Source organism: Triticum aestivum, chromosome 4A, assembly GCF_018294505.1.
Source record: "Triticum aestivum cultivar Chinese Spring chromosome 4A, IWGSC CS RefSeq v2.1, whole genome shotgun sequence".
Classification (NCBI taxonomy): domain Eukaryota; kingdom Viridiplantae; phylum Streptophyta; class Magnoliopsida; order Poales; family Poaceae; genus Triticum; species Triticum aestivum.
The window spans coordinates 59,296,361-59,319,402 of NC_057803.1; the positions used below are offsets into that span (position 1 = coordinate 59,296,361).

Genomic DNA, 23,042 nt, shown 5'->3' on the forward strand with positions numbered 1-23,042 from the left:
AACCATTTTATTATTGCCTCTAGGGCATATTTCCAAAACAAATTTGGCATAAACATGCCTATCTCTAGCACGGCACAACACATAAGAAGGGTTAAAGTCGCCGGCTTTGTTGGGAAGGGAAGCGTTGCCCTTCTTGGCATCACTACCCCTCACGGTGTTCTTCTCCTTCTCCTTAGTAGCACCCTCTCCCTCCTTCACAAAGGTTTGCTTGAGAGGAGGAGGTCGTTTGGCCTTGTCATTCTTCTTCTTGTTCTTGGACTTGGGCACGTACCCAACCCCTTCCTTGGCCACAACTCCCTTTTGGTTGGTCAAAAGGTCGTTGAGGTTCTTCTCGCCTTGTATGCAAGACACAAGACCTTTCTCAAGTTGCACCTTTAACTTAGCGTTCTCCTCAACAAGATGCACATGCTCACAACATGGGTTAGTAGCATTTGCATTATCAATTAACATCATACGAGGAAAAGTGGCTTTCTCCTTGGTTATCTTTACTTGAAATTGATCATGAGACTCTTTGAGGCTAGCATGAGCACCCTTCAAGACCTTGTGAGCCTTGTCAAGTAGGTCAAACTCCTCTTTGAGTCTAACAAGATCAACCCCAAGCTTGGCCTTCTCGGAGTTTAGCACACGAGAAACAACAATAGCATGATAAAAATCTTTCTTTAACTTAGCGTGGTCAACGTTGTGTGACTCCTCAAGAGCCAAACGAAGACCACGCTCTTCCTCAAGAGCATTGGAAAGATCTGAAATCTCATTGGCATAGTCATGACTATGCCCCTCCATCTTGGAGATAGTATCTTCGCGAGCCTCGATCATGTCATTGGCTTCACCAAGTTGTTCCAAGAGAGCAACGAAATGCTTCTTGGATTTACCCTTGAGTTTACCCATAAAGGACTCAAACTCATTTTCCTCCACACTAGACCCCTCATATTCATCAATGCAATCCGTCAAGGAAGGATTATTAATGATGGTAGTTTTGATGTTGAGGGTTACCTTGTTGGTGGCTTTAGCCATGAGGCACTTGGCGGTGATGTTGTCATTGGGTGAGTCGAAGAGAGACACTCGCGGAGTTGTTGCAATGGCAACGGAGGCCATGGTAACCGACTAACCATCTTCATCATCATCATCATCCTCATGGTACTCTTCTTGAACCACCAACGCCTTGTGAGGGGTCTTCTTGGTGAAGTTGCTCTTGTTTGGGAAAGACTTGGCTTTGTCCTTTCGGATGAGCTTGCCACCATTGTCTTCCCTCTTCTCATACAGGCACTCCGCGCCAAAATGGCTCACATTGCCACAATTGTAGCAAGTCCTCACACGTTGCTTGCTCTTCGTGCCATTTGAGATGTTCTTGTTGAAGTTTGGCCTTGAGTTTTTCTTACTCCAAAATTGCCTTGAAGCAAGTGCCATGTGTTCATGATAGGCATACTTTGTATCTTCGGGGTTGCTTTCCTCTTCTTCCTCTTCTTCTTCTTCTTCTTCAACACAAACCTTGCCCTTCAATGCAAGGTTGGGCTTCTTTGCCCTTTGAGAGCGAAGCACCGCATTGTCGGCGGTCTTGTCCAAGATGCTCATAGCCACAAACTCATCCAACACCTCACTTGAGGACAAGGTGTGGAAGTCCGGCCTTTGACGAATGACGGAGGACATAGCCTTGTGGTAAGGCATCATTGCCTTGAGGAATTTGCGCTTGATCCAATTGTCATCCGTGTCCTTGCTCCCATGATCTCGAAGTGAAACCGCGAGTTTGGTTACTCTTCGATAAAGCTCACGAGGTTCTTCATCTTTCTTCATAGCAAACTCATCGGCTTCATCTTGCACCACTTCATAGTTAGAGCGTTGAATGCTTGCGCTTCCCCGGTAGAGAGAAACAACTTGGTGCCATGCATCTTTGGCTATGGCGTAGGGCCGGAGGTGAGGAAGATCTTCGGGTGGAATTGCATCTTGGATGATGAAGAGAGCATTCTCATTGAATTGATTATCCGCGGCTTCTCTTGGAGTGAAGTTGCTTCGGTCATGTGGATAGAAACCTTCTTCAATGATTCTCTAAATATTAGTATTCACATGATTTAAATGACGCTTAAACTGATAGACCCAAGAATCAAAGTCCTCATTTTTCACAATCTTAGGGGGAGGACTGGCATGATTCAAATGAGTAGAGGGAATCGGTCCACCATACACAAGTGGAGGTTCCACATGGCCAAAGGTGCCGGTGCCATTCTTACCACTAGATGAAGGAGCTTTTTCACCAATAGCACCCCCTTGTCGGAGTTAGCATCCGTCACCTTGTTAATGGGATCACCCACTTTCAAAGGTGCGGTGGATAGTTTAAGCCCTTCTATGAATTTATTAAACATGCTTTCAACCTCGGCGTCATGGAGGTTTTCAATGTTTCCAGGCCACATTGAATTCCTCATGAGAGACCACGGTTTCCCCATCGCCCGTAGACGAGATAGGATTCACACCGGAGTCCTCCTCCACACCGTCTACGGTGTCAACCATACTCTTCGAACGGTAAAGTCCTTAGTAAAGAGACGAGGCTCTGATACCAATTGAAAGGATCAATATAGTTGACTAGAGGGGGGGTGAATAGGCAACTAACATTTTTTTAGCTTTTCTTTACCAAATTAAACTTTGCATCAAAGTAGGTTGTCTAGATGTGCAACTAGGTGAGCAACCTATATGATGCGACAACAACAAGCACACAAGCAAGCAAGGGAAGAAACACAAATAAGCTTGCACAAGTAAAGGTACGAGATAATCAAGAGTGGAGCCGGTGAAGACGAGGATGTGTTACCAAAATTCTTTCCTTTTGAGGGGAAGTACGTCTTCGTTGGAGCGGTGTGGAGGCACAATGCTCCCCAAGAAGCCACTAGGGCCACCATATTCTCCTCACGCCCTCACACAATGCGAGATGCCGTGATTCCACTATTGGTGTCCTTGTAGGCGGCGACCGGACCTTTACAAACAAGGTTGGGGCAATCTCCACAACTTAATCGGAGGCTCCCAACAACACCACGAAGCTTCACCACAATGGACTATGGCTCCATGGTGACCTCAACCGTATAGGGTGCTCAAACACCCAAGAGTAACAAGATCTTCTAGGGATTAGTGGGGGAATCAAATTTCTCTTGGTGGAAGTGTAGATCGGGGCCTTCTCAACCAATCCCGAGCAAATCAACAAGTTTGATTGGCTAGGGGGAGAGATCAGGCGAAAATGGAGCTTGGAGCATTAATGGAGCTTTGGGGGAAGAGATGAGTCAACTTTGGGGAAGAAGACCCCCTTATATAGTGGGGGAAACAATCCAACCGTTACCCCCTGAACAGCCCCGCAGAGGGCGGTACTACCGCTGAGGGCAGCGGTACTACCGCTGGGACCGCGGTACTACCGCTCCCCCACGCGGTACTGTCGTTCGGACCCCTGCGTGGTACTACCACGGTGGTAGGGCGGTACTACCCCTCTCGAGCGGCACTACCGCATCTACTGCTGCTGCTTAGTGCCGCACAATCCGACATGAGAGGCGACCCCCTCGAATCGACGCGGTAGGAGCCCGGTGCCGCAGCGGTACTACGGCTGAGGACCCACAGGCGGTACTACCGCTTCCGAGTGGTACTGCCGCCTGTGGCTCTTGAGCGGTACTACCGCTGGGAACCGCGGTACTACCGCTGGGAACCAAAACAAGCACAAAGGAAGGGGAATGAGCTCTCCATTGAAGCGGAAAGGCTCAGAGGATGTGAAAAGGATGTGTACGTGTTGATTCCACCCTAGCCTTACCAAAGTGGACCCCCTCTTGATAGTACGGTGCCTCCTACGAAACTAGTCCACCAAAATAGAAACGAAAGAGCTACACCGTCTTGAATAACACTCCGAGGGGAAAGAAATCGTCTCGTGCCAAAGTATGAAACTCTGAAATACTCAAAGCACACGATTAGTCCGCAAACATGTTGTCATCAATCACCAAAACTACATCGAGAGAGATATGCCCTAACAACTTGTCTTGGAAATAGATAAAATTGATGTATCTATAACTAAAATAAGTCTAGATACATCCATTTCTAGGACAAGTATTATCGAACAGAGGGAGTACAAGAAAGCGAAAAGTGGAATAGTAGTCTCCAGAGGAACAACAATCGCTTGTAGAAGAAGTGGCTACAACCGGCGACAACCACGACAGACAGGAGACTTACCCCTTCACGTTGACCGACTTGATCCTAGGAATCCGCCGTCTCCTCGCCTGCCTCCTCATCCAGATCGATCTGGTTTCAAGCGCTCCCCATATAGCTCCAGGCAGCAAAACAACTGAACAAAGGGGTATGTTGAGGGCTTGGACAACTCTGGTGCTTGGGCCTTGACCGAGTCGAGGATTCGCTTCTGGGAGGAGGGAGATAGGGAGAAGCCCCTGCAGCAATTCCTCCACAACGGATCACGCTAGCGGATGGCCTTGGCGGGCCTGGAGAGAGGAGACCGCGAGTTGAGGCAATGCCTGACGGCTACGGACAGACATGACCGACGGCACTGGCGGACGCGACCAGGAGGGCCAGCGGCGGCAAACCCTAGACCAGTCGATGAAGACGTGAGGCGATTTGCGGGCTGAGCGAAAGCAGAGGAGGGCTAGGAAGAGAGGAGATGGCAGAGAGGGGTGGAGACACGACGCCGACATGGGAGGCGACCAACCAACCGTGGCCGCGGAGCAGGATGCCCTGCTCCCCTTTCTCTCTGTCTCTGTCTCTGCCCATCTCTCGTTCTCTCTAGAATAAAAAAGAAGTGGTGGCCTCTAATCGGTAAGTCAGCAGCGTCAGTAAGGGTCTGTTTGGTTGGAGACTAGTGTGGCCAAACCAAAGTGTGGCCAGCCACACAAGTATGGCAAGCCACACAGATATGGCTGAGAAATTGGATGCCAAACTTTGGCAAAAAATTGTCTCTATGACAAGTGGGCCATAGAGGCAATAAAGTGTGGCAAAAACCAAACACGTGCCAAGTAAACTGTGGCTGCCAAATTTTGGCTTCGCAAACTGTGGATGGAAACCAAACAGCCCTTGAGAAAAAGAGCGGAACACGCATCGTGTTCTCCTCAAAGTATCGATCCACACATGCGTCAAACCAGGAGAGCGCACACCCGAGCATTTCAAACACACCGGGTTGCCGATAGCTTAGTCATCTTTAATTTTGTACATATGTACTCCCTCTGGTCCTTTTTAGTTCGCATATTAGATTTGTCTGAAGTCAAACCTAGTAAAGTTTGACCAACTTTATAGAAAAAATACCAACATTCACAATGTGAAATCAATACTAGTAGATGTGTCATGACTTAAAGTTTCATGTTGTATAACTTTATCATGGTAGATGTTGATATTTTTTTCGTATAAAGATGGTCAAACTTTATAAAGTTTGACTTCAGACAATTCTTATATGCAGAGTAAAAAGGACCGGAGGGAGTAAATAGTCAGTTGACTATTGCACCATTGGCACATTGACTTGTCATGCTCAGCATTGCCGAACAACTCTGGGACGTGCGGCCATTTAGCAACCGAGCACCACACAGTGCACGATAATGACCACTAGAGCACAGGTTTGGTTTCATTTTGATAATGGAATCAGGAATGCCTTCTGGGCAACTAGCTCTTATTGGTACGGAGGGACGGAAAAGGCTAGATTAGCTGAAAGATGGTTATAGGTTTAAAAACACTCCTACCCTTTCCACCTCCTCCTCCCTTGACGTTCACGCGGGCGGCTCCAAAGGTTGAAACCTTAGCCCCGTGAGTCCCTCCTCCTCGCGCTTCCCTGATCGCTGCTGGCAGTGGCGACAGAAAATTAACATTGAGAAATTGTACGCTGTTAATAGAGGGTTATTCACAAAAAGGTTATTGTATTTGAAATGGCCTACTCTCTCATACGTACTGTTCAAGTGCCGAGACATGGCATCGGATGCTAGTTGCGCATACATCATCGGTGTAAGAGGTAATACCATCTGCCATCTACTCCCTCCGTTCGGAATTACTTGTCTCGGAAATGGATGTATCTAGAACTAAACTACATCTAGATACATCCATTTCTGCGACAACTAATTCCGAACGGAGGGAGTAGTACATTAGACATAACTTTTGAAATTCAGGGATGGACTTATAATTGTGTGTCAATTATTAATGTGTAAATTTGCACTAACCTGGTTAAGTTCAGGAATATAATGTATACCCACGACCAAATCCGAAACCGCCAAGGAGATAGTATTCCCATACTTCGTCAATATAATGTGGGCACCGTACCTGCCCGATCAATTCCAGACACAACTGCGAGCGGCCAGGCCATGTCGAAGCGGCGAAGGTCCGACGAGGAGGGCGGCTCAAGATCCAGGCGATCTCGACACCCGCGGCACTATCTATATTTTGTCGTGGATGACTGGACCGACGGGTACAGTATATACAAGGTGGACGTGGCCGACTTGGACGGTGACCCTAGCGCCGACTTGGACTCGCAGGCTAGCCGTCTTCCCGGCCCGCCGGTCTTCCGCCTGGAGTGCTCCCACAGCCGCTGCCGTAACCCGCGTTTCGCCGTCCTGGGCAGCCGAATCGTCGCCATGGACTACCGCCAGAACAAGGCGACCACCCGCGTCCTCATGTTCGACACGGCGACAGGAGGCGTCGCCGTCGGCCCTTGCGTCCCCCCGGAGCTATGGCGACTCTACAGGTTCGTGCCCGCCTGCAACAGCCTATACGTCGTCGGCACTCTGACGTCAGAGGACCCGGCGTACTTCCGGTTCGGGGTGCTCGCCGCCGACGCCGAGAAGGGAGGCTGGGCCTGGGACACCGGGCTGGGCGGGCCGTGCAATTTGTGGCAGGTCGTCTGCACCGCCGCGCACCCAGACGGCCGCACCATCTTCTTCTCCACGTACTATGGCATAACGCACTCGTTCGACACCGAGACCCGCGAGTGGAAGCACCACGGCGACTGGATGCTGCCTTTCCAAGGGCACGCCTGCTACGACGGCGAGCTGGACGCATGGGTGGGGCTCCGCCTAGGCCCCGGCGAGCTCGAGCCGGGGACCGTGTGCTGCTGCGACGTGGTGCCCGCGGGCGGCGGCGAGGGACAACCGCCGCCGTCGTGGAAGATCGTCAAGGAGAAGATTGTGTGCGAGGACAGGGATAGGACACTGGGTACCACGCTTAAGCGTGTCGGACGCGGTACGTACTGCCTCGTCGAGTATCGGGCGGGGAAGGGCGGCGGGCCGCCGGAAGACTCGCGCCTGTTCTACGCGACGGCGTTTAGGCTCCTGTACGACAAGGACGGGGAACTTCGAGCCACGGCGCGCCGGGCTCGCTCCTACACCAGCCCCAGAAAATCGAGGGATTGGAAATTTAATTGGTGGGCGTTCGGCATGTGATGATACACGGAGCAAGTAGAATGCTTATTTCTCTTTCCGTCATGTCAACACACGTCGGGCATTGCAGGAAGACTTACAAGTTGGTGGTGATGACACATGGAATTTCGGTTTTAGTGGTGTTTTTTTTTAGTACCAGGTCTCGAGTTCATGGTGAAAACCCTATGTTTGATCTGCACTAATTAATTGTATATCTAGCAGTGGTGGTGTATGCTCCTTTGTTGAAGGCGCGATATAAAGTATGCTCAGGCTTTCTGTTCGGGTGAAAACCCATAATTTGGTCTATGTGATTGGATCCGATGGCGATGGCGATCAAGCACCGTTCCCTTGCTCAAGGTGTTGCTGTGTTTTGTTATCATTTGTCGTTTGCAATGCCTAAACCTTTACGGGTCTTTATCATTTTCTTATTGACGATATCATCCTAATCATGTAGAGACGTGTTTGTATTTTCTTGATGTCACACTAAGAGTTAATAAAAACCATTCTTTACCAACAAAGGTCAAGACACATTTTTATATAAACAGAGCGCTCTCTTTGATTCTACTAATAGAAACCACAATGTCTGGTTACAACAACTAGAATTTTAAAACCAAACAAAAGGGGAACTACGATGCATGATCTAACGAGGACAAACAGGGCTATCCCTGATCTGCCTTAGCAAGACCACAAGGGCTACACCAGGTAACAGCATGCTGGAGAGACCTACCAAAAGGCGATAAACTCCTAGTTTTGTTTACCTTTGGATCCTACAAGCAGTTCTCCGGGTAAATGCAAAGGCAAATAAAGAGAGGCGAGGTTCAAGACATAACAGAACCAAATTAAAGGCATAAATAACAAAATGAAAATCTTCATTAGCACCTCAAGCAGAAGATCGGAGGAGCTTCACAACTTTATCAAGCCATGATCCTGTTAGCACCAATCCATCACCCATGAGTCACCTTGATGACTTCACTTGCAACTGCCTCCACCATTTTTACACCATGTTTCATTTGCCTTTGTTTTTCTGGGTCTTTATGCAAAATATTTCAGTCCTGGATTTTAATGATCATATTAATCGGGATACAAGAATCAGTCTCCTTGCTATTATAAAAAATAATGTTATTTCTCAATTTCCATATAGTTTAGAAAATGGCAGAAATGCCTACCACAATTAGATTTCTCTCACTTTTAATAAATCTCGAGAGCCTAGTATTGAACAAGTCACCAGTTGTATGAGGAATATATCAAGAAGTTTAAAAGCACATTTCATAATATTCCATAATAACCTAGCAATAGAGCATTGAAAGAAATAATGATTAATGGATTCCTCCCTTCCACAAAAAGGACACTTCTTATCTCCAAGCCATTCTCTTTTGAGAAAGTTATCTTTAGTTAATAATATGTTCTTTCTAAGCACTAACCAAACGAGCACCTTAACTCTAGGTCGTATCTTGACTTTCCAAAAGAAATTATGAGGATATTTAATATCATTTTCAACCAATAAACTATAATAAACTTAACTAAGTAATTCTCATTTTTGAGTATGTCCACCTAATGGAATCTTTTTTATCAGTCAGAGTTGCTGAAGCACAAACTTCTTTGATATAATCCCACAGTTCAAGAGAATCTCCATACAAAGTCCTTCTAAATTGGACCTGGTCAATTTCTTTACAAAAGATCTCTTTAACAGATTTTATTTTTTCAAAGCATATGTTGTAAAGTCTAGGGGCACTAGCTTTGAGAGATTTATCCCCAATCTACAAATCTTCCCAAAACCTTACATTTTCCCCATTGCCAACTACGTATAAACTTGCACATAGAGAAAAAAAAATCTTTATGCCTCGGAATTTTAGACCAGAAGTGAGAATCTCCCTGTTTTGGTTTTATCCCAGGCGGACAAGCATTTATTTATATATTTTATTCAAATATTACTTTGCCACAACCTTTCAATATTATAGAGCTTCCACCACCATTTACAAACCAGAGCTTTATTCATCAAGGATAAGTTTTGTATACCCAAACCACCCATATCTTTTTGTTTGCAGACCTCGGACCATTTAACTAAATGATTTATTTTATTTACATCCTCATGTCATAACAACCTGGCTCTAAAAAAATACATCCTCTTATTAACTCTAAAAGGTAGACCATAAAAGGACATCATAAAGTATAGACTTCCAATCAAAGAGGACTATATTAAGTTGATCCTACCAACACTGGTAAGTAATCTTCCTAGCTAGTTACCACACTTCTTTTCCATTTTGTCCTCAGGCGGCTTCCGATTCTTATTCCTTTTTTTTCTCATCCATAAGTAAACCTGAATATCTCATAGGGTGCGGTCCTATAGGACAAGTGAAAATTCTTGTATATTCATCAATTTTATTAATGGCATTACCATACAGGAAAAGCTCATTTTTATGAAAATTAATTTTGAAACCAGACATTTGTTCAAATAAACATAACACAAATTTCAGAGTAATCAATGGTGGGTCCTGAGCCCTCCGGAAGCTTCCCCATGAAAATTATTTTCTAGAATTTTTCAGTATTTTTTGAGCTCCATAAATTGATTTTTGTATAATCCAAAACATGTAGAAAACAAGAATTGGCACTTGGCAATGAGTTAATATGTTAATAAAAAATTGATGCCAAAATTATTCCCCAATGATATAAACATAGCATAAAGTAATAAAAAAATTATAGATACGTTTGAAACATATTAGTACAACATCCTCTCCACCTCTGCAATATTCATAGTGTCTCAATTTCAGGTTGGGATCGACACTAGCGAAACTGCCGTTGCCATTCTGGACACGTCGCGGTGACTATTTCGTTCGTCGTCGCCGCAGACCGTGTCTTACCTTGCTTGAACCGCGACAACCTCCTGGTCTCACCCGACCCTCGATGATGTCTGCCAGAGTCCGCATCATTGGCGGTGAGCACTGCTTCCACCTTGTCTGAAGCACCGACCGCACTGACAAGGACCAATGTGCAAACTTACAATGTGACTTTTTTAATAACCCCGCTAAAAAATTTATCAAACAAGTATATATTCAACCAACTGTGTGTCACTTATGCAACTTCATGTATTGAACTGTTAAATTTCTAACTTGATGTATAAAAGTTAACTTTCGTGACAACTTCGTGTACTAACCGTGCAACTTACTCTTAAATAAAGAATCAGGCTTAATATAAGTAACAATGTTGAGTTGGCATAACATAAGACAACATACAGTAACTACCTAAAGAGCACCAATTTATTGGAATATGGTTAAACAATTGTTGTGTGATTATCTATGTTTTTCGGATGGACCCGTACAAGTTATGGTGCAGGTAATTGCAAAGCAGGTCTAGGAGATCACCTTGCGATTGAAATGAGCATTAAATAATCTGTCAATATTGAATACTATGATCATTACTGGCTTAAGATCAGGTACCAGAGCAACTTCACCGGGCTCAACCATCTTGTATAATGTGTTGATAGTTTCATAAAGCACCAATATATGAGCCAAGTGTGAACTGAGTGTAGCTCAGATAGTTAGGTTCCTTTTGGTGGAACCACCCCACCATGGTTCAAGTTCTAGACTCGACGCTGGTGCTCGTATTTTTTTAGATTTATTTCAGTCTTCCTGATGACATTCGTTCGGTGGGAGGAGATGTTCCCGCTGACTAAGAGATGTCTATGGTGACTTCATCAATTTTAAGATATTGTGTCGGGTCAATATCTCAGAGGTGATGTTCTCCTTGCATACCAAGGAGCGGTCAGTGAAGAGTGCCAGCAAACGGAGCAGAACATAAACATCACTCTCAGCACTCTTGGGATTCTACACGTTTCACAATATAACCTTTTAGGCGCTCCATTCAAAGTGAAGCGCACAATTGAACTACTCTAATTTTCAAACTTTGCTGTAAATATGACAATTCAGCTGCTAGCCAAAACATACATCATTCTGCTCTAATTTCATTGGCATCTCCTCATCATCATAGACTAGAAAATGGAGAGTACATAGTGTCAGTTTTCATACTGCATTCCCTTAGGTAGCAGTATTGTGTATCAATGCTATGACAGGCGCTATATTGGTGCGAATGGTGTCGACTATTTTACACTGATTCTTGTCGGTAGCTGGCAAAGTCTTGGCACGCAGAAGGGAAAATCCTCTACAAACAGAAAATTGACATTCAGAAATTGTATGCTATTAATGTAGAGGGTTATTCGGAAAAAGGTTATTGTATTTGAAATGGCCTAGTCTCTCATACGTACTCTTCAAGTGCCGAGACATGGCATCGGATGCTAGTTGCGCATACATCATCGGTGTAAGAGGTAATACCATCTGCCATCTACGTTAGACATAACTTTGAAATTCAGGGATGGACTTATAATTGTGTATCAATTATTAATGTGCAAATTTGCACTAACCTGGTTAAGCATTGCAATAGAGACGGAGCAAATCCTCAGCTCTTCTTCATCCGGTCTTTCAAGTATTTTCAACTTTGCATCTGCGACAAATTATCGAATAAATAATGTGAACTTCTAGTGTTCACAAAGACTGCTGTGATAATAATAGTATCGCCAAAATTAGGCTTGGCAAATACCTAATGACGTGACCGTCTGGATGGCAGCAAGAATATCCTGGAGGACTGCTAATTTAACCAAACCAATCCACCTGCAATTAACCGTGCAAATCTATGAGTCCATGTTAGGTGCAGAAATAAGTTCGTTCCACTGAATCGTTCTCCAACCTAGCAATAAGAATCACCTGAGATTTTCCCCAGGAGTATTCTTCCCTGCAACATTTTGGACATAGAAAAACGAAATTAAACCAAGGATATGTCTCACTGCCCACACGTGATAAAAAATAGACAACATAATTACCAGAGGTATCGTTGAAGTAGCGCGACACGACACGTGGACAGTAGTTTGGATCAATATAAGACATCCTTTCCGTGGAAAGGGACACGAGCCTCATGTCCATATTTCTCATGTCCAGAGCACCAAACAGACCCAATGGCTTGTCATTGCTTCCAAGTGGCCGGGCCATCATGTAAAAAACGTCATCATCCATGCCAAGGGTAGGAGAATAAGAGCATAATTGGTTTGCTACCAATATTTGGTTTGTCAAATGTTGGCACTGCTAACTATTGCCAATACCGAGACTTGCCAACTATTAGTAACTTTATATGAAAGAGGCAAAACAACTCGTAACCAACCAAGTAGTTGCTAATATTTAACACAATGCCAAACATTGGCATGCCAATTTTTAGCAGCAAACTAATTATGCTCTAACGCTCGAATTTCCTCAACGAAAGCCGTTGCTCATCGTCATCCCACACCCTATGCGAAACCAAATCCCAACTTTGACCGGCTAAAAGGATGTCGCCGGTCTCCACACTACAGCACATGTTCCAATCCGAAGCGAGGGTCCTTTCCATGCTCGTCGCCCTTCAACCATAGTCGGTAAGGTCAACTCCACCGCACGACTCCACTCTGTCCAGCCTCGCTTGTTTGGGGTAAAACAGAAAAACAAGACGGCCCAGCGCGCGACGGTTCGGACCCATTTGATCCGTTTTGTGTCCGGATCGATTCATGTCAAGCGCAAACTTGCGCGGGGTTTGGGTCGTCGCGGACACCGAACGGACGCACCGCTCGTCCACGTCTGACCGCGTGGCGGGGCGGCCACCTACCTCCCACCCGCCAACATCAATACGCGCGGGCGGCCGGCCCCACCTGTCATCGGCGCAATGGAAGGTCGCCGTCCTTCTTAAATGGGAAACCAGTGGACCGGTCGTCGTCCACACTGCCCCACTCCATCCTGCGGCCTCCTCGAAACCCGACAGCGCGAAAACCCTAGCCTCCCCCGTCCTCGAGCTCGTCGGTCGGCCATCTCAAAGCCATGGCTTCTAGAACCGCAAGGGGAAGCACGATCGCGAGGCCGGCTCCTCGTCGGGGCGCCGCGCCGGCTCCGTGAAGGAGGAGCCGGCATCACCACCACGCCAGGCCCTCGCGCCACCCGCGTTCCATCGCCCCCACGTCAGCCGGCGAGCGCGACCGGCATTACATCCGCGCGTTGGTGTGCCGCCGTTATTGGGAGACGAGGACGCCGCTTCCCTGGAGCGACGTCCACCTCCCTAACAACTGGCACTTATCCGTCGACCGTGTGCCGATCCCTCCCGTCTCGTCGAGCGGCCGTGCGCGCCGTGAAGAGATCGAGCGCTGCCGCCGCCTCCTCCCCGATGACCTGTACTACGACGACAGGTACACCCCGGACTCCGCCCTCTGGGACACCTGGCGCAGGGATGAGCACGACGTGTGGCGTGCCTCCTTCTTCGCCGGCACGACATCTGGGCCGCGGCGGCCACGTCGGGAGCGCGCAGCGCCTGCTCCCCAGGAGCGCGGACGTAGGCGGGTGCGCGGCCTCACGCCCACGCCGTCGTTGTCATCGTCGCCTTCGTCGTCTCCACCACCACCTCCTCGCATGACAGAGGAGGAGGAGGCATGTCTCATGGTGCGTGTCATGGAAGACTCCATGTACACGCACGATGAGCGCCAGTTGGAGGGCCTGGAGGAGATGATGGCCCGCTCCGCCGCCAGCGAGGTAGCCATCCCCGAGCTGGAGATGGTGGCCGCGGAGGAGACGATGGAGGAGGAGCCGATCGCCGTGTTCCACCCGGGCCTGGTGGGCCTGGGGTGGGGCTGGTCCTGCACTGCTCCGGAGATGGCCGCCGCCGTGGGCGTGAACTGGTGCGCCACTCCGTCGCGGTCACCGGAGCGGAAGACGTCACCATGGAAGGAGATGGTGCAGGCACCTCCCGCCGTCCAGCCCACCCGCATCTACCACGCACCGCCGGCCCACCTCTGGACGCCGCTGGCCTACGTCGACCTCGTCAGTGACGACGACGACGCCGGCGGCCACTGAAGACGATGACGGCATCGACGGGCACAGGCAGGAGCACGCTGGCGGCGGCCGTTTTTTATTTTATTTTTCATGTTTAATTATGTCAAGTTGGACGTGAAACTGAGCCGTTTTATGGCCATGGACCCTAACTTAAGTTTTAAGTTTTTTAAACTGCATTTATTTACTTTTTAAAGTCATTTTATTTAAGTTTTTATGTTTTTTTAAACACATCCGACACGGACAAGATTTGGGGTGCGGCCGCGCACTGGGCGCACCCACAACCCATCGGACAGACACGGACATGGTCGAACCCATTGTCGCCCCAAAGGAACAAAATCCGGCCAAACCGGACGTTCGTTTGGGGTCGTGCGGCGGAGTTGGCCTAACGTCGTCGTCTTCCGAATCCGCATCTTGGTGGTACTCCACCTCGATAAACCTGAGCATGTCGCCGACGCATATCACGTCCGTGAACGGCCTGGAAGACGATGTTCCGACGTGGCGCGAGTTTCCCGGCGTCGGGCGGGGAAAGCTCGGGTAGCGGACCACCGGATCCTCATCGAGCACATTGCAGAGGAGGATGCCGCGCCAGAGGTCGACCCACCCCAGCGAATCCACTCCGACGGTGATCACCTTTGTGGTCTGGTGGTTAAGGACGTGCCTCAGGTCATCGTCCCCGGTAGCACCGTCCAGTGGGATCACCTTGCTGCTCCATGCCTTGGTCGTGGACGAGCAGAGGAAGAGCTCGTAAGCAAGAGGGCCGACTTTGAGGTTACGTGCCAATGCCGCCACGACGTATCCGTCGCCATGGCTGAGGATGCCGACCTCGTTGGTTGAATGGAATCTGACAGGTCGGTGCGGGAGCACCTCGAGTGACGGGCTCCCGTGGTCGGCCTTGTAGACGAGATAACGCAGCCCGTTGAACATCGCCACGGTGATGTGTAGCAGAACGGCGTCGCCGTCGGTGATGACGACGGTAGCGCCGTAGGACAGGCCGTTGTCCCCGACGTGGACGATGAAGCCGGAGACCTGTGGGGGGCTGACGAAGAAGAAGGAAACCTCCACCTCCACCTCCACCCCCTCGTCTTGGACCTCCATGAACGTTCTTGCCGTGGTCGCCAGGGCAGCGGAGCACTCGGCGTTTGATATCTTCGAGTAAATTGCACAGAAGTACCATAATTGGGGCATTGGAAGCAGATTGGTATCAAGTTTGGTAATTTTTACATGTCAGTATCAAGTCTGGGGCTATACGTTACAAAAAAGTCTAAATCGCGTATAAACGCGTATTGACAATGTATCTGACCGGCGGGGCCCGCCTGTCAGCTGCCGACGTGGCATTTTTTTTGCAGAAACCCCCCCTCCCCCATCCCCCGCACCTCCTTCGTCCTCACGCACGGCGGCGCTCGATCTGGATCGAGGGGAGGAGCCCCTCGAGCCCCTCACGCCCGCTGCTGCGCCTTCTTCCTGGACGCCATCGGCGGCAAGGCGCTCACCCGCGTCGCCTGCGCGCTCGTCGTCCTCGGCAGCTGCATGGCGAGACGGACCGGACGACGACGGCGGTCAAGCGGGAGGCGACGGACATGGACTCGTCGCAGCAGCAGCAGGGAGCGGAGGCGTCGCGGCGGACACAGCTGCAGGAGTCGGCGGAGACGCGCGCGGCCGCGGCGCCGCTGCCGTGCCCGCGGTGCCGGAGCCGGGAGACCAAGTTCTGCTATCGGACGGCCGGCGGCGCGCTCCGCAACGTGCCCATCGGCGCCGGCCGCCGCAAGAACCACCCGCTCGGCCCCATCGCCACCGTCGTCGGCCACCACCACCACCACCGCGCCGCCGCCGGCTTCGTCCTCGGCTTCCCCAGCCCCTCCTCCTCCCCCACCTCCCCAACGCCCATGTACGCCGACCGGTGGCAGCTTGGGCCGGATGGCCGGTTCTGATCCCATCCCACCGACACAACCATTGATCGGCTCTTCGCCTGCTGCAACGGAGGGGGGAGAGGCCACGGCGCGAGCAGAGGCCGCGGCGGCGCGAGCAGGGGCAGCTCCGGCGCGAGCGGGGGCGGCGGTGATGCGAGAGGAGCTCGGGCTCGAGGGGATCCTCCCCTCGATCCAGACCGGGCGCCGCCGTGCGGGGGGTTTCTGCAAAAAAAATGCCACGTCGGCAGCTGACAGGCGGGCCCCTCCGGTCAGATACACTGTCAATACGCGTTTATACGCGATTTAGACCTTTTTGTAACGTATAGCCCCAGACTTGGTACTGACATGTAAAAATTACCAAACTTGGTACCAATCTGCTTCCAATGCCCCAATTGTGGTACTTCTGTGCAATTTACTCGATATCTTCTCCCAGTCGTGGTTGGCCCCGCGCACTACGGTGTCGAGGAGGACCCAGTCGGGAAAGCTGGGGGCGTGGCCCGGCGCCGGCGGCCGCCGGGCAAAGAGGGGACGAAGCATGTCGTTGGTCGACGGGGGCAGAGCACGGGCTTGGTTTGCGGGTTAGGGTCGTGATTTATTCGATTCGGTCGGTTGGCTTGGGTCTAGGACGTAACGTATGAGAGAGGTGTTTACTTGTGTACTGCTCCCTCCGTTCCGAATTACTTGTTGCAGAAATGGATATATCTAGATGTATTTTAATTCTAGATATATTTATTTCTGCGATGAGTAATTTGAAACGAAGAGAGTACAAGTCTGCGACGGGCTCTCCCCTCCGCGGCAGGCAGACGGTCGACTTCTAGCCGACTTATGCTTCATCATCGAGCTGTCCGTATAGTTTTCCGTTACGTCATCGTCTGAGACCTCGTTGGTTTCCTCTTGGAGTCTTAGAGTGGCTTTAATTTCCTTGTTTGCGGAGATTTAAGAAGGGAGTATCACTAGATTTGTTTTAAAATATACTTTCGTATATATCGATTTAATGTCATATATGTTGCTACTCTTTTGTATATAATTGATCAAATTTTAAAACTTTCACTTAGGACGAAAACTAGAAATACATTTATTCACGGACGGAGGAAGTACCTGCTACAAGTACATGGTTCCAGTCGAAACGGTTATATAAAACACTTAGTAAAAGTGCATTTAGACAAAGTACAAGACTTTTCTCTTTGGAACGCACATGAACTCTAAATATCCTGAAAGAGCCATATGAATGCCCCCATCTGAATAAATGTTCCATTGACATTTATGAAGCGGTTTTCTTGGTATTCCAAGTATTAAAATAGTATGATCTTCCTAAGATGACAACTTGCATGAGCATTTCATTGGGCAAATTGTTAATAGATTGGCAAAAATCGAAGCTTCAAAAAAAATACTGCGCATCCAGGGAATCGAACCCTGGTCAGTACCGTGGGAGGGTACTATGATACCACTACACCAGATGCGCTACCATGCCAAGTTTCTTCCTATGGTTCTATAATAGAACCTGACATATCGCACTACCACAACGATAAACTAAGATAGTGTTCTCTACACGGCAAGAAGCTGCAGAGTAAATTGTTTCAGTCTGGGAACAAATACGGTTCTTATATAGACAATGCTCGCATTGATAGAAAATTGTTCATATCCGGGAAAATATCTTGTTCTTATGTTGACAATGCTCGCAGTGTGTATGCAATGGATGTCCGGGAGCAAAAACGAGGTGTGCATGTGCATGGTTCTTGCAATAGCCTCCCGTTCATGCACCCTGCACGTACATAAAATGCAACACGTAATAGAAAACCACTTCATAAATGTCAATGGAATATTACATTTTCGCTGGAAATTCACAGAATGTACAGGACAGGTTGACATTTACAAAACACAACAGCATATACACCGAGCGAGTGAATTTCAGTTGTTGGCTGTTCTACTGTAAGGACAAGGAGAGTAGGGTCGCGCAAAAAGTCCCTGTCCTATGCCCGAAAAACAACAAAAGAATCCTGTGTAGTCAACGACAGTTAATGTCTTTCGAGCATTTGCTATATGACACTCTGATGACTCTGAGCACAGATGCCGTTTTCACTGCCAATGGCGCCCACCTCACGCATCATCATGCCTCCACATTTTGATCACCCAGAAGCTGAACAAAAGGCAACTGAATTAGTAGGTAACATTTGTCAAGCCCTACAACAAAACTGATTGCTTCCGACTAATCTTTGTAAAATTAGTCAGCATCAAACTGAACCTACCCCCTTCATCCCAAAATAAGTGTACTAGAGTACAACCAAGCGGGTTTTCAAAAACAAGGTTACAAATATGTATGTGAAGGCCAATAAGACTAACTCTAAATTCTGAAAGGGCAGCAGCAACCTAATACTATCGCAAAAGAATCATGTTAAAGTGCTATCGCCAATAGGTTGTTTGAATATCAGGCGAGTATGCTTGGGTAAAACATCTAAATAATGCTGCCTTCTTTTTCCTGCATGCATCCTGTTTTGTGCTTGTTGGCATCAAATTGAACATGACTATATTCTGATGACATTAGTAACTGCTAAACTACACTGCTGCGTTTTGTCCTGTTCAGCAAATACTCCCTCCGTTCCTAAATATAAGCCATTTTATAGAGATTCCAATGTAGACTATATACGGAGGAAAATGAGTAACTCTACACTCTAAAATGCGTCTACATACATCCGTATGTAGTCCGTATTGAAATCTCTAAGGGGGTACAAAGTAACTTTCAGTAAAGAAAACATAATGGTGATCTTTTTATGGACCGTTCTGAACCTAAAGTAATGTTGCTGCCCGATGTGCTCGTAGACCACCACCTATGCTTCAGTTATGACATCAGCTGAAATAAGAAAGTGAGTCAGATTTGTATAGAATCGCTGAGATAGTAGCAGAACACCATAACATAATAAGCAGGCGTTAAAAAATCCATTTCCTTGACAAAAGAAGGAAATGACATGGTATAAACTTCGCAAAATCCTACTAATCTGAACTCCACTTGGGCACCTGAAGTGCATAGCGTGTCATTGGACATACAATATTAGCAGTTACACAGAATACAGTCTCTGCATGCTTTGCAGAAAAAGAAGAACAGAAACATTCAGCATACAACAAACTAGGGAATACCATGTTGAGGGTTATTGTAGTTATGCTGTGCTTCCATCTGACAGTCCTGCTCTGACTGTGGAGACTCATCATAATCTTGAATAGTTAAAGTAGGTTCCCCGTCTTCGCCAAACCACAGATGCATGTCATCAAAGTCTGGTAGAGCAGGCATGTCAGCAAAAATGTCCCCTGATGAACCTTGTGTGTTGAGGTTGTCCGACGTCGTTTGAGTGTCAATGTCCATGGGCATGTTAAGTGCGGGACTTGAGATTGGTTGTGTGGTGGCCGACAAAAATGCTTCATCTGGTATTACTGGGCTAGAAGTTTCAGGGGCAGGAGGCCGATACTGAATAATTTCGGTCCCTGCGCCAGAAGTCCCGTAATCAGTTACTGGACCCTGCTCTAGAGCAGGGAACCTCCTTTTCTTGTTTCCATCCTCATACCAGTTGGCCCTGCGCTGCTGCTGCTGCTGCTGCACAAGCTGGTTGAGAAGACTAGGGTTCTGGACAACGATTGATAGAAGTGCCATCATCTGCTTCTGGTTCTGTTCCATTACTTGAAGGCGTTGAATCAAACTCTGGACTTCAAGGTTAGAGCTTTGCTGGTAGTGCCTGAGATCCACAAGCTGCTGCATGAGAAGAGATTTATCCCTCTTAAGGGTTTCCACCTCCTTTACAAGCCCGCCATATCTTCCTATTTCAATATTTTCAGTACCAGGTGCAGCTTTGACAGGTGCCTTCTCTAACTCACGACCTGCTTCCTGAGGTCTCTTCTTTCTCTTAATGATTTTCAGAAGATGCTTTTGGCCCCTAAGAAACCCTTCATTGGCCCACTCCCATCTATCAGGGTCAACTTTACGAAATCCCTAGATAAGAAGAAGCATGGATAAGTTCACCAAATAAGAAATCTTAGAATGCAAGGTTTTCTTTAGAGTAAATAACAGATCATGTGATGCTTCCACTGATTTCATTGCAGTGTTGAAAGTTGCATGCTTCATGAGGAAGTTTTACCAAAAGTATATGGAGCCAAGAGCAGCAATTCGTGTGGTCACAACAAAATCTTTAAGAGCATGTATACAATCCAGTGAGAAAAAATCAGTCTGCTCTTGTATTCAGCAAATGGACATGAAAGAAACAGTATAAAAATTGGAAGGAAAAGCTGATAAGAATAGAATCCCAGACTGCAAGAATCTGGCTCGAGCCACTGGATACTGCTAGACACTCATCAAAAGCACAACATCATTCATCAAATACATTTGGGTAGGTAAAACAAAGTTCCAACCAGCATAAAAGAAATGCTCACGCAGAAGATTAACTTTCAGTCATGATATTATGTCAATGCAGACGAAACATTTATTTGATTTCATTCAGAAACACAACAGTCAGGATACTATTTAAGTTAAGCATGAAGCGAAGACACTACATGAAGTAGCTCCATTCTCTTCTACTCCTACCATAAATAAAGTTTGGTAGATGCCAAATATGCAGAATCCAAAATATAGAAAAGAGTTTAGATAGCATGCATTCCGTGCCAATAGAACTCAAGGCATGTTCGGCAGAACTGCTAGGAGCGATAGTTATTTTGATCAGATCCACAAAATTCCAATGGCCACACGCATAATTATATTTCATAATATAAAGAAGACTGCTAAAAGCATTTTTACTACTGGATACCAAAGCATGGACAGATTTGGAACAAATGCTTTAACCCGGAATGGTAAGTCCGCATATTACCCGAAAGTGAAATTGTATTGCCACAAGTTCTCAGCGCAACAAGCACAAATTGAACAAAGCAATAGCCTGTAACAAACTGGATTCAAGCGAAAATGATCGCGCATTAAAACACAGGTTTGTCTAAGCTACACCGAGAGCTACTCCAGACAGTTAACTTGGACTAAATTCTCACATAGTCGCAATAGCACATTACGAAATTATAATAAAGGAAACATGCTCCGCCATAGCAATTGCATCCAATTCACCTCAAATCACCCTGAAAAGGAAAAATCCGCGCATAGGAGACAAACGGGGAGGGCGAGGGAGTCTCACATAGGTGTTGAGCTGGCGTATGAAGCTGCTGAAGTTGCGGTGCTTGAAGTGGCGGCTGAGCAGGTCGCGCTCGAAGGCGTGCGCGTCCCAGATCACGAAGCTGTTGCCGGCGTCCGTCCACGACATGACCTTGTCGGTGGCCGCGTCCGAGACCATGTCGTAGACCTTGGTGAGGAACGGCGCCACCTCCGGCGGCCTAGGCGCCGGCCCCACCGGCGCGGGGGCATTCCCGGCCGACGAGGGCCCCGCGGCGGAGGGCGGGGGCGAGCCTTTGCTGGAGCCCATGGCGGTGCGGCGGGCGGAAACCCTAGCCTCGTTCGGGATTGATGAGGGCGGCGAGGAGAGGGAGGAGGAGGAAGGCGTACCGGCGTGGGGATTTCGGTTTGGGTTCGGACGATTTTGGGGGATTTTTGGGTTGGGTTGGGGGGGTCTGCGACCTGTTCGTGTTTGGGCTGCCTGCCTTCAGGATTAAGAAAGAAATCTATGGAGGAAAGTATCGTTTTCCCCCCGAAATCTTCTCTGATGGATCAATTCCCCCCTCAACTTTAATACCGGATCAATCAGCCCCTCATATCTCTAAAACCGGACCAATTCCCCCCTAAAGTGGTTTTGAACTTGATTTTGAGTGGTTTTGACCCAGACCGCGTACCCGCTCTGCTCTCCTTTGTTTCGTCTCGCTTCAGGTGGTGCCAGTCAGCATCGTCGAGTACGCGCTCCAGGGCTCCGCCTCCTCCCCGCGCGACGCCTCCACTGACTCATCCTTGTCCTCCTCCACCTCTAGCTACTAGGCCGGGAACGAGAAGAGGATGAACTGGAGCTCCTTCGACATCGGCGAGTATCATGTGGCCGTCGCGCAGTGGTGCCGGGGCGAACGCGGCCACGCAGACCGGCGAGAGACGCCGTCGGCACCAGGGCCCAGAGCCGTCTCCGCCACAAGAGCCTACGACGGAGCTCGAAGACGACGAGATCACGTTGCCGCCATCCTCCAGCGGCCCCGACACGCTGGAGACGCTCATCGAGAACGACGCCTGCGTGGTTGCCGCCTCGAACACCGTCGCCGCTCGCCGGGAGGAAGAGAATGCGGGCCTGGTGCAGCAGAGCATGATCACGGGCGGCCGGATGAGCGCGTCGATGGTGCTGATGCAGTTCGTCTCCTGCGCTGGCCAAGCGGGACGCCGGTCAGTGCGGTGCGAGGCACACAGAGCGGTTCCCGCACTGGGCAGTCGGACTTGATCAGGAGCATGGCATCAGATGGCTTCTCGGGAAGCATCGGCGTCCGTGTAGGCATGGAGTGGGAGTACTTCTGCGGCAGCCTGGTCGAGACCATGAAGACGGCAAGCGGCGAGCATGCCGGCCACGGAGGCGAGCTGGGCGCACTGAAGACGCGAAGTGCACGGCCATAACCGAGAGAAGTGCACGATCTGGGTCAAAACCACTCAAAATCAAGTCCAAAACCATTTTAGGGGGGGATTGATCCGGTTTTAAAGATTTGAGGGGTTGATTGATCCGGTATTAGAGTTGAGGGGGAAATTGATCCATCAGAGAGGATTTCGGGGGGAAAACGATACTTTCCTCGAAATCTATGGGAAGTTCAAAAGAAGAAGAAAAAAAATGTGGTAGAGTCGGCGATATTTGTGCGTGCGTCAGATCACGCAAGGCGCGTGCCCGGAAAATTGCTTTGGAATAAGGCACGCCTTCGTTTTACAGCTGCGCTCCCGTGCTTTTATTCGAGGATGACCT

The 23,042-nt window shown here is 48.5% G+C and overlaps 2 protein-coding genes and 1 non-coding gene across 4 annotated transcripts; 1 reads left to right on the forward strand and 2 right to left on the reverse strand.

Annotated features, from left to right (window-relative positions):
- Positions 1-15,528: 15,528 nt before the first annotated feature.
- On the forward strand, positions 15,529-16,167 carry LOC123083725 (dof zinc finger protein 5-like). The gene has a single exon (XM_044505674.1). The coding sequence runs from the start codon at positions 15,529-15,531 to the stop codon at positions 16,165-16,167; it is 639 nt and encodes a 212-aa protein (XP_044361609.1).
- Positions 16,168-17,537: 1,370 nt separating this feature from the next.
- On the reverse strand, positions 17,538-17,608 carry TRNAG-CCC (transfer RNA glycine (anticodon CCC)). The gene has a single exon. It is a non-coding gene; the product is annotated as a tRNA-Gly (tRNA).
- A 325-nt stretch (positions 17,609-17,933) lies between these two features.
- Positions 17,934-21,783, reverse strand: LOC123085121 (heat stress transcription factor A-9). 2 transcript variants are annotated; one of them, XM_044506713.1, is made up of 5 exons: positions 21,724-21,783; positions 21,303-21,692; positions 19,279-20,122; positions 18,931-18,994; positions 17,934-18,283 (listed from the first exon to the last, which is right to left on the reverse strand). In XM_044506713.1, exons 2-4 carry the CDS (start codon positions 21,585-21,587, stop codon positions 18,972-18,974), a joined length of 1,152 nt encoding a protein of 383 aa, XP_044362648.1. In that variant the 5' UTR covers positions 21,588-21,692; positions 21,724-21,783; the 3' UTR covers positions 17,934-18,283; positions 18,931-18,971. The 2 variants fall into 2 exon arrangements, with proteins under 2 accessions (XP_044362648.1, XP_044362649.1); XM_044506714.1 differs by lacking the exons at positions 17,934-18,283; positions 18,931-18,994 and having other exon boundaries at positions 19,268-20,122.
- Positions 21,784-23,042: the final 1,259 nt, after the last annotated feature.

Excerpts from the sequence above, each read along its gene's own strand:
- LOC123085121 (XM_044506713.1), bottom strand. The coding sequence starts at position 21,587 with ATGGGCTCCAGCAAAGGCTCGCCCCCGCCCTCCGCCGCGGGGCCCTCG. Across the intron at positions 20,123-21,302 it reads TACGCCAGCTCAACACCTAT|GGATTTCGTAAAGTTGACCC; the intron begins GTGAGACTCCCT and ends CTTCTTATCTAG. Across the intron at positions 18,995-19,278 it reads CTACAATAACCCTCAACATG|CTGATGTCATAACTGAAGCA; the intron begins GTATTCCCTAGT and ends TTCTTATTTCAG.
- LOC123083725 (XM_044505674.1), top strand. The coding sequence starts at position 15,529 with ATGTATCTGACCGGCGGGGCCCGCCTGTCAGCTGCCGACGTGGCATTT.